At 43.3% G+C, this 11,481-nt stretch overlaps 1 protein-coding gene across 1 annotated transcript; it reads right to left on the bottom strand.

Annotated features, from left to right (window-relative positions):
• Positions 1 to 3,656: 3,656 nt before the first annotated feature.
• On the bottom strand, positions 3,657 to 10,316 carry zgc:63972 (protein CutA homolog). Its single transcript, XM_041960827.1, has 6 exons — positions 10,205 to 10,316; positions 9,575 to 9,723; positions 8,499 to 8,558; positions 7,651 to 7,696; positions 7,501 to 7,550; positions 3,657 to 4,089 (listed from the first exon to the last, which is right to left on the bottom strand). The coding sequence occupies exons 1-6, from the start codon at positions 10,295 to 10,297 to the stop codon at positions 3,987 to 3,989; spliced, it is 501 nt and encodes a 166-aa protein (XP_041816761.1). The 5' UTR covers positions 10,298 to 10,316; the 3' UTR covers positions 3,657 to 3,986.
• Positions 10,317 to 11,481: the final 1,165 nt, after the last annotated feature.

The raw sequence follows: 11,481 nt of genomic DNA, 5'->3' as shown, positions 1-11,481 counted from the left end.
TTTGTCAGTGAGCACAAATCTCCTCTTCCTCTGCGCGTCCAAATGGTTGTATTGTGTCAAGTCGGCCCGCGCTATGTTAAATATGAAAGCTCATTCGGAATCTATTTAAAAATTCCATCTCTGTCGACTGTGAGAGCATATTACTCAATAAGGCAAAACTTATAAGAAAGCCGAAAAAAGGCTATAATTTTATTCTAAAATATGCATTCAAATTAAAAAAGTAGATCATCTGCCCTTGGAAGCAGAGCTGGGATGCTGTATAATCATGTTGCACCTCCCGCTGGTCAGGACTCTCCTATTGGCCCATTAGTAAGCTGTCCGCGGCTAAAATATTCCTCCTACCTGCAGCACAAGGGGCAGCTCCAGCCCCTTTTCCAGACTGCCCCACTCTGCACGAAGACGGCACCGATCCCCAGTCACCAAAAGTCATCTGTGCTTGCGTGCTTACATCCAGTAGTGCAAAGACAACGTTAAAAGTAAGAATATGACACCAAATTAGCTTTCTGATCCAGATCAGGTGAGTGCAGGTGCACTGATGTACTGAACATTGCCAACTGTTGTCTTCTAACTCTCAAAAATATCAGTTAGCAAATCTTATTAATTTATTGAGAGTGTCAAGCAGTGTGCTGTGTTGATCAGCTCCCTGTTAAATTCACAGGTTGCACAAAATGTTGTACTAATTCACAAGGTTTGCCATCATTGAATGTCTGCAAGAGAAAACAAAGGAAAATGGGATGACTTACAGAAACAGAAATCAATCGATTTGTCAGACACATGATTGCCACATAGCGATCATTGTTAAAGCACTTCAAATTGCCTCAAAGTGCTGTAGGAATAAACGTGCCCTGCATGAATATACAAGCAGAATTATGAAAGGACTTAAGACAAGAGCAGCCACATTAGCGCTATGTTGTTCTTTCTGAGTCATCTCACATATTCCCTTATCTTCATATTGTGTTGCATTTTCTTGTCTTATCGATGCTCTGATTTTAAATTATTATTTTTGTTGTTCTCGTGTTGACCCCAGGAGGACTAGTGACCACTTTGTGGAAGCTAACGGGGAACATAAAATTAAAGAACAAAGAACAGTCTTCAGAAACGCTCCGACTCCTTGCTGCTCCTCTGTCTCTACCACGTTGATCTCCCTCAGCTGTCACAACTGTTTCTCACCTGTTTCAGAACTCCACCAGGAGCCTGTTTTTATCCACTCATGAAAACTGAGACAACTGTTAGCTCAGTACAGTTGCTGTCAGATGCCATACGAAGAGCACGTAAAAAAATTTCATTAGATGTGTGTGCATGCAGCGTTTGAGTTCCTAAGCTGTGTTTGCCCATGACCTAATACTGGGTTGGAGCACTGCTGGACAACACTCCGGGTCAGCTTTTTAATGGTTTGTCATGTCAAAATGTCAGCTGTGTTGTTGGAACTGGAATACAGAGTTGAATTCACATAGAAAAGGAACCCGTGACAGCTATTAACCTCACTGCTGCTGTCACGAGCTACGCATTCATATACGCCACAGTCTTCTTTCTTCTGTTTAACCAATTTAATAACACACAAGTTCATTGAAAATCCCATGTTAGCTCTCCATCGTTGCCTTGCTGGATCAGATAGCTGTGTGTGTGTGTGTGTGTGTGTGTGTGTGTGCATTATTATCCCCCGTTTATTGAATTGCTCAGTGGGAGCATGTTATCAGTGTCTGCCTCTTACGGCTTATTCTTAATTATCCTGTCCCTAACTCCGAATCCCACGGAGAATTTAATGACACGCAGGAAGAATAAAGAATCGGCCATATGTCTCTTGCGTTTACTCAACTTGGAAAATATTCATGTAGAAATTTATGGTATCTCTTTAGCTGCCTCAACCAATTGGGCTTTGACTGAATGCACTGTAGAGAAGGTCTTTACTGAAGATATTCAGTCGAAAATAATTAATAGCAAGTGACAAAGATTCTACACACCAAGTACATTTAGTATTTAGAGGAGCGAAAACTAATTATCTATGTGGTGTACAGCAGCCAGTGATGACTAAGGTTTGTAGGATTTGAAAATAAGGATTCAAATATACAGGAAAGGCACATTTATCTTCATACTGGCTCTTATATTGGGTTGGGAAATGAGTGGATGCAGACAACCTGCATTCATTCCATATGAGAAACAGGTGGATGTCTGGTGCTTGCTGCATGTGCTGTTATGTATATTGAAACACCACCATCTAGTGAACACTTAATCGTATTGCAGGATGCTTTTTCATTCTTTGCACTCGTGAATTGCAGCATTTGTTTCACCCAGTGTCACTGGTCACAACTGCTCATACAGTTCTTGTGTGTGTGGCATATCAAACATGGCTTGTCCACACATGCTGTGAGCGGACACATATGCATTGAAGTAAAAAATACACCCACATACACAGCAAAACACACACACTGCCACCAAATGGCCTGATCTCCGGACCTGATGGGGAGGATTATTTTGGCTCCACAGACACAACACCGGATAAAACCCTGTCTGCAGTTCCTTTGTTGGGGCCTCGTGCCGGAACCCCTTTTGCAGACTGAGGCTTAGTGTGTATTCTTGTATAATGAGGTAAGCATGCATGGCTGACCGGCATGCTCGCAAATATGGCGTGGTATACCTGGCAGATGTGTTCATTTTGAAATATAATTAACACAAAATCTACAGGCACATAATAAAAATCTCATGCTCCACCTCTGTGGTCGAGCACCACATCTCCAATGCACATTTATAAAAGCAAGAATCCAGATAAGAAGACTCTGACCCGTGATGCTCTCCAGATGTGCATGTGCAGTTGGGAGTTGATCAACAAATTAGCCCGCTTTTGTGATTCAATATGAGTTTTATTTTTGCAAGACGACTCCTGTGGAGATCAAGGATGTGTTATCCAAGGGAGGCCTGCTCGGATCAGCATCAGTTCTTCAAGACACAAACAAAGTAGTGAAAACATTTTTTTTAATGAAGTCATTATCATTGTTTGCTAATTTCTCCTCTGCGGTTCTGCATAGCGTTACTGGAGTGATGGTATTAAATGTTTTAGTAGTACAAGCTGAGCTTACCAGGAGCTGAGCAGTGCTGAGATTCAGCATAGTTGCACAAGGCAAACGGTTGTGTGATGCTTAGAGCATCTTTCGCATCAATAAGGGAAATCTTCTACAGCCTGAAAGATCAATAATCTATTGAACTGCTGGTACATGTAGATTGCCCTGTCCTTCTGAGTGCTGCTGATCAGGTTTCTCTTCCTGGATTTAACAGCTCTGAACCATCTTTTGACTCTTCAGTTCATAGCACTAACAACGATGATACACCAACACTTTTTCCCTGTTAAACAGGCCTTAAAGTCAAACCTTAATGGCTACCTGTCTTAAATGAATGCATAAAAAAGCAGAACTACAGAGCATGTTTCATGAAATGCAAATACTCTAAGGTCACTGCTGTGAAAAGATAGTGTTATCTGTATAAGAGGTGCAACAATGTATAAGAAATAATGTGGTGTCGGCAAAGAATGCATGACGCTGAGGGCAAATCTTGAACTGTATTATCTCACTCACTCCATGATTACGTTTGACAGCCTGGTACCAGTGAGAGTCAGCTAGAAAAATGGCACACAGCAGAAGTAACTTTATGGTTACCTCCAGCTTAACATTTTGTGCACTGACCAGTCAATCGGATCTGTGTTTGAGGTGGTGTGTTATGCAGTTTTAATCTGCCAGTCAATCAGAAGAAGGTTAAAAGGGTAAAAGTTCTTTAAAGGACAGAAACTGACGAATCTCCACAGTCCACAGTGGACTTTGCAAGTGAAAATGTCAGAGCAACAGAATAGTATAAATGTAAAGTATTGAACTTTAGTTCAGCACAGCGCTTTCAGAACCCTTCGATCCAGAGCCTTCAAACAACAGCCTGTGCACACGGCTCAGCTCGCTTGTTTGGCTGCAGTCCACGCAGAGGTTGGCTCTGATTTTAATGATGTATCAGTCGTCTGGAATGGCTTCGTCCATCCACTTCATGTAAGCAGGGCTGCCGTCCTCCACCGGGAAGCTGAGGACTTCTGGATTTGCGTAGGGGTGGACAGACCTTGAAGGGACCCACGCAAACACAAACATGTCAGATAAGACACAAAATTTCTTAATATAGATGAATTCTACAGCAGAAGCCCATATCTGTTCTAGGCAAGGCAAGACAATTTTTTTTGTCTAGCACGTTTCAACAACAGGCAATTCAAATACTTTACATAAGACATAAAGGCATTAAGACAAGATATAAAGCAAACGCAAGGCAATATAAAAAGACATAATAAAAATGACAGTGTGCAGTGTGAGATATGAATAAATAGCCCTAAATTTAACTTTTGCGTTTGCTGCAGATGTGTGGTCCATAAAAACTGAATGCTGCATGCTTAGTTGTGACTCTGGGGACAGCATGCAGACCTGGCCCAGATCTGAGAGGTCTGGATGGTTCATAATATAGCAGCAGGTGAGAAATGTATCTTCATTGTAAGGGATGATAGTGACCTGGTGATATCCTTAAATCTGTGTCATCTGCCATTCTCTAGTCTGTGCTAGTGGGAGCATGTAAATGTTGAAATGAAGAGGCCCTAGAATAGAGACTTGGGGAACTCCATGCCACTTTTGTAGACTCAGATAAGTAATTACTGATCCACACAGAATAGTCTCTGTGCTCCACATAGGTTTCAAACCATTTCAGCACTGTGCTTAATGCAGCACTGAGATTCAATGATGCAAAAGTGAAACTTTTCCACTGTTTGTGCTTAAGTGGATGTCATTCAGGACTTTAACAAAAGCAGCTTTGGTGTTGCCGTGCAATCGAAATTCTGACAAGAAAACATCGAAATAATTGTTTAGGCCAGGAAGGTGTCAAGCTGTTGAGAAACAGCCTTTTGAATGGTTTTATTCAACAATAGGAGGCTTTATATGAGTGTATATTGTTCATAGTTACCCTGAATACAACATAGTTCTTTAGCTGAATTGTCCTAGTCGTGAATGATAAACTCAACAACAATAACTACACAAAGTCAATGCAGATGACAGGCAGCACTTCAGCAAAGTCATCAGAAAAGTTCATAGCATCATGTTTAGGTGGCTTGCAGACATTTAAGAATCCATCTCGACGTGAGGAATTCCACTGAAGGGCAACATATTCAAAAGAAGTTAATTTTCCATGAGACATCTGCTTGCATGAAAAAAGAGTTATTAAACAAAAATGGCAGTTCTACCTTCCCTCTGCCCCTCAGTTCTTGTTCAGCTCATAAAAGTGAAGTAGGGAGGGGTTCTTTAAATCATTAATTAAAAGTGATTTGCCTGTCAGAGACCTAACGTTTAAATTGAAAGCTTTTAACGCACTAAATTTGGTTTCATCACAGTTTTTATATCAAATTTGCTAACACCGTAGATTTGGTTGAGTACATTTTGTTCACTCTAACAGGAGAATTAAGTACAGAGGAGCAGCCTGGTTTGAGCCTTGGCAGGGGTCCACTGCACAGGCCAGTAGGTAATAGAATAGAAAGAAAAAGAACAAAGAGGCATATTGGGGGTAGCAGAAGTGGGACAGGGACCCTGTATGTCCTCACATCTTCTCTCCTCTCTGCACTGATGTCAGGCAGAGTCCTCGGTGTTGATATGTGATGCGAGATGTGGCAGCGCAGCTTCCTGGCATTTATTATCATCATCATCTGCAAGGTTGGTGTCACAGAATGTGCTCGCTTGGGGTGGAAACAGGCGGCGTGGAAGTGACTGGAGGGTTAACCGGCGCTTTCATCTGAGTTCAGCGAATCCCAAAAGGGGCAATGCAGGGGAGAGGAAGGTGTGAATGGAGTTGGAATTAGGAGGGAGATTCATGAGCCACTTGTCAACATGCTGACACTGAAGGCTGTGATGTTTTGTCTCTGCGGTCCCGAGGCTGCCGCGTGTCAGGATGCACCATCTTCGGCCTGACCGATGGGCATCGCAGGCTGAACCAAAAATGGTCCATCGGTACTTAAACTCCAGATCTGCCCTGAAAAAATGCCTACATCCCCGGAACAGATTGCAGCTATCAATACAGCTGATCCCCTTCAGACCGCAGGTTTCGCTGAGCCACGTATTTAGCGATAAGAGTCTGCTGAACCTGTTGATCGCTCTGTTGACCATTGGCAGTGGTCCACTAATATAATAACAAGGCTTCCAGTTAGTTAAACAGGTCAGTGAATCCTGCTTTAGCCACTCAGACTTATTACTGAAAACATCAGCAAACCTCACATGTAGAATAACATGATTAATCTACGTTGTTCCTCAATCGGCTGAGACAACAGGACATGGAATGCAGAACGTTTTAACTGTCTAAGCGGCGTCTCTAGAGTCAATTAGTTCCACTTTTTCATCTTCACTTCTGTCAAATAGAGATTTATTAATGGTTTGAACCTGTTGTTCTGTCGCAGGCGACTGTGGTCTGTGTTTATGCCCACCTTTGGCTGTCCGCCAGACGTCCCAGGCTGGAGTTTGCTGAGCTGAATCCATAAATTTTGCCCTCTGCAGGAGTACAGTCTTGCACTTATCTTTAAGTTTTGCACCCAGCAGGCAGAAATCCCATTCGCAGCAGATGAATTCACTGGTTTTGTTTCAGTGAGTCTTGGGGAAATGGTCTCATCTAGAGTTAGCTGCCCATTTAAATCTTTTAGAGTTGAGTTCTGATAAGCTAACTCACCAGCAGAGTGTTGTGGAATTTAGGAGACTTCCACAGCTCCTACATCCTTGTCTGAACATGACAATCTTCTGCACCAATGAATGACAGTCTGTGCTCTTTATTGATTCTGATGAACAGAGAGGCATTGTGCATTGTAAGGCACAAGTCTGAAGTCCACTGAGCTACTGTTCAGGTTGCTGGGTTTCGATTATTGTCAAGGTTTTGTAGTTTGAGACAAGGAAGAAAAAAATTTGTAATAGAAGCAAAAATATCAGCTAAGCAAAGAGCAAATGAGCATCTGCACTGTGGCAAAGCAGGAAGCAGCAACCAATACATGTACTTTCTTTCCTAGCTTTTTGCCATTATTTCATTTGACCTGGAGTGAGGCTTTCGGGGGAAAAGCAAGCTCTTAAAGCACTTTTCAGGTGCTTTAAAATTCATCTCTGCAACACAACAGAGGTCACATTGCGAGGAAGCCTGTCTTCACCGGGCGTCCTGATAATCCATTACGTGAGGTCTGTAAGCAATTTCAACAACTCGGCACGTCAGCAAGTCTAATAGTCTGCTGCTGCTTTGACAAATGGCCAAATGAGAAGAAAGATGATTATCTCTTAATGGTTATTTGATGGTGTTGTACCGGAATGGTTATTTCAAGTAGTGCATATTGCATCTGGCATGCAAATTGTCAAAGTGCAGACGCAACAGTACGTCAACCAGCTTCTGCAATTCATGGAGCACTGAGTTAATCTGAAACTTCAACAGTGATTTTATAATCTCAAATAACCAAAACATAAAGCAGCATCTCACCTCAGGTAATCTATGACTTGCCGGATCCTGGAGGTCTTAGTTTTCACCAGCTGCAACAACAGTAACATCTCATCTTACAGTTCTGCTTTCTATTCCAACATGCCTGCTGAGTACACGCTGATCGCACAACGACTTTCTCAGGAAGTTTACCATCAGAACTTCACTTGCATCCTGGATTTCACCTTTCCAGTAGTACCTAAAGAACCAGAAAACGAAAGATGTTAGAACTGTACAGCGTACTACACGTGCACATGAAGGATTGTAAATTAGCAGGGACTGAAACGGATGCAGGGCTTTTAAATTCGGCATAAAAGCTTTCATGAAAAACTGCATTTTCTGAAAGAACACAGCGTTCAAGCCTTGCCCAGCCATTTATTACGGCCACGGTGATTTGCAGCGATACTGTCAAACCGTTCCCGACAGGCTTTTACGGTGTCAAGCGCGAAACTGCCTCTTGGCTTTAAGCACGGTGCTTTTTTTTCCGTGTGCGAGAGACAGCAAAGCGCAAACCAAGAACCCACATTTAAGCACGTCTCATCTGAAACGTCAAAATAAGCGGTGCCTGGACGTAGCTGAAAAACATTCACGACGCACCTGCACTCATGCACAGAAAAAACCCTGACCACCCCCCCACACACACACACACACACCCAGACTAATCCTCTATTTTTAGCCTAAACCTCTGTTTGGTTTAACGCTGCCTTCTCTATTCAGCTACCCTCTGTCCTCTACCCCCTCTCTTGGTCCGTTCATGGTTACACATTGACAGGAGAGCTAACCCATTAACAGGAAAGCTGCCATTCGGTTTCTGGTGATGGGAAAACTGGTAAGCGCATTCAGATGCAGCCCGGTCAGCTTGTGGTTTGCACAGCTACGTGATAGAGAGGAAAAACAGAGCATGTGTGTTCAGGTGCAAGGCGTTATAACTCAGCTGGTCTTTGTGCTTGTGCTTCAGCTGGGCACAATGTTGTGTCAAGGTGGGGGCAGATATGATTTACATTGTGGAGGTCCTGGAGAGAATGTTAACACTTGCTGCCAGCCGCCTCTCCATGATGGCCCTGGAAAGAGAGGCAGGAGCGTTGGGAGCGTGGATGGAATCAGAGGAGGCAGACATGGAAAGAGAGGAGAGAAAAATTAACCACCAGCCACCAGCTGTTTATCAATCACGGCATGAAACAGAGCCCTTCATTATGGCGGCCGCAGGAAACGACTTCTATGCGCTCAATTCAGAGAAAGACAGCAAACTTCGCTTTCTGCTGCTGCTCGGCTGATGTTATAGTGTATTACCAGCTCAGCCGTGCCCCCTCTCCTTCATCCAGCGTCTCAGAAGGAGGTGATTTACATTTCTGGCACCCGCACTTTGGCTTCTTTCTGTCTTGACACTTGGTAAATAGAGCTCATTTACATGCAGCTAAAATGCCAACAAAGGAGATGAGAGTGCAAACGCAGCGCTCTCGCGGCTGCGGGCCTGACAATACCGTATCTCTTCCCTCGACAGAAAAGTCAAACTTATGCCTGGCTGACTGACTTTGAATTGTTTAAATCACTTTTCAAATCCATACCAAAGGAAAGGAGTTTAATTGGCATCGAGACTACAGGAATAGTTGGATTTGGTATCGGCAGCTCGGGAATAGGCTTCTTTGCTTTCTCGCTGAGAGTTAGATGAGAGGATCGATGCTGCTCTCATGTCTGCTGAATATCAAGCTAGAGCCATCCGTTGCTTAGCTTAGCTTAGCATAGCACGAACACTGGCGGCAACACCTTAGCTCAGTTTGTTTTTAATGCGGATGAAACAAGATACAGTGTCTTAATTAGCAAGTAACCTCCGGACAGCCAGGCTAGCTGTTTCCCCCCGTTTCCAGTCTTTGTGCTAAGCTAAGCTAACAAGCTGCAACTCTAGCAAGCTCTAGCTCCACATTAACTGTACATGAGAGTGGCATCGATCTTCTTACTTCACTCTCGGCAACAAAATTCACAAACATGCTTGTTGAATCAACAATACATGTGAAACCACTCTTAAAGTTCACAGTAGTGTGACTGTTAAGACGTGAGCCTTTCTGATTCACTACCGTACCTGCTGATGTCCCTGGCCGCCTGTTCGTTGGGGCTGTTGATGAGAAGGACTGAGTGGTGGCCTGGTACGTAGCTCCCTGTGAAGGCCGAGTGGATGTGGACCCAAACGGACCACAAGCCGGGGTACATGGACACGAACAGGACCAAGATCTGAAGGGGTGAATCAGAACTTCTCAAAGTGCTGAAATGTAAAAGTGACCTCGCAGACTTTCAGAGCATGTTTGTGGGCGATGTGTCATCAGTTGGCTGTTTCGTGTTATTTCATGTTGGGATGATAAGTCATAACTCAATTTAATTATCTGCTGCCCTCTGAGAGGATTGCCGTGTTTGGATTGGATTCAGTATTCATCCTCTTATTATTTTGGCGCTGTCTGTCACAGATAAATGAGTGTAGGCTTTGACTTGGACCCATTTATAATCCGTCCCACTTCTGCGCAGCGCGCAGCATCACCGCAACATGCAGATGCGCGTAAATCCAACGCAAATACGTTAGAAATAAAACAATTAATAACGACTTAACATTGCCGACATCAACACCTTCCCGTTATGGATTACTGTAGACTTTTTTTCTGGAAGTTTTCAAATGAGAAATGATGATGAAAGTCGAGAAAATCATCACAGCGGCTCTTACCAAACATATCATGAGCAGCACCGGGCGAAAGACAGCAGACAGATAGCAGCGCTGGAGCAGCCACTCCATCCTGTGAGAGGCAACCAATGTCATTTCCCTCAGTCCGGCTGCAGCTGATAAGAAGGGACAAACTGCGCTCAACTTCGCTCAGAAAAGCGCGCACACCGCCGCCGGGGATGATTAGTGTTCCGTTATTTTTACAACCAATTCAGCCCCGGTTAAACAGCTGCTTTGTTGAGAGAAAAACATTCAGAAAACTCATTACCTTCATTGAAGAAGTGCATTGTGTTGACAGGTACAGCAGGTCGAGGCGGTCACACGCAGGGATAAATCTCTGCGCCGCTCCATTGGTTGCCTCGCACTTCCTGATACGCCGGCGACCAATCAAGTGTCCGGCTCACCTCTGCGGCCCTGCCTCCGGGCCCGGGGTCATAATCGGCTTTGGTCCCTTTACAGTATAAACACAAGCCTGAGGCTTGTTTGTGATGGAATTACACAGCTGTGAATCCACGACATCAGGGGAAAGTAAAATGGATTGAAATAGATGTGGCTGAAAAAGAAATAGACATCAGTTTTGTAAAAACAAACCTTCTAAACCATATATTTAGATTTTAGTAACACCGTTTTTATTATATTTTTCTCCTATAATAATGCCATGGAACTGAAATATTTACTCAAGTACTTTACCTTTGAGGCACTCTTCCTCTATTTCTATTTTATGCTACCTGATACATTTCAGAGCAGAATATCAGTATTAGTTACTTTGCGGATTCAAAAGCTACAAACAAAACATATAATTGGCTTATGAAATATAATCCACCGTTACATAGTAAACTGCCAAAGAGTGGGCCATGAAGTCATTAAACATAGCTCCACCTCAACCTGCTGCAGCATTAACACAGTTACAGTAATAATGATCACATGATAGTAGGCTGTGTACTCTCAAAGGTGCCACTGTGCTGCCCAAGGCTGACTGAAAATTGTAGTACCGTTAGTACTGAGTATTTCTGCAGAGGTAATATCTTAACTTAACCTTAATGTACTGTGTGGAGTCCTGGAGACCCCCTTTAGACATACTTTGTTTTATCACCTTGATACTTCTTGACTTTTCCCTGTTTCATTAAAGTGCTCGTGAACAGAACTTTGAACTGCTAACATGTTTCGGGAGGCTGCAACAGAAAATGACAGTTAAATGGAAGTAAAATTAACTTTTTATGCAGCGTTGTCTCACATCCGACGGGGATTTCAACCTCTCTCTCAAACATACAGTAGGTGCC

Source organism: Chelmon rostratus, chromosome 19, assembly GCF_017976325.1.
Source record: "Chelmon rostratus isolate fCheRos1 chromosome 19, fCheRos1.pri, whole genome shotgun sequence".
NCBI lineage: Eukaryota > Metazoa > Chordata > Actinopteri > Chaetodontiformes > Chaetodontidae > Chelmon > Chelmon rostratus.
The sequence above is the reverse complement of the archived record's forward strand: the minus strand, read 5'-3'. Positions and strand labels throughout refer to the sequence as shown.

Bases quoted from the DNA above. Each gene is read 5' to 3' on its own strand.
- zgc:63972 (XM_041960827.1), bottom strand. From the start codon at position 10,297: ATGACATTGGTTGCCTCTCACAGGATGGAGTGGCTGCTCCAGCGCTGC. The intron at 7,697-8,498 runs GTAAATCATATC...CTGGTTCTTTAG, and splicing joins CTCTCCAGGACCTCCACAAT to GTACTACTGGAAAGGTGAAA. The intron at 4,090-7,500 runs GTGAGATGCTGC...GGTCCCTTCAAG, and splicing joins CAAGTCATAGATTACCTGAG to GTCTGTCCACCCCTACGCAA.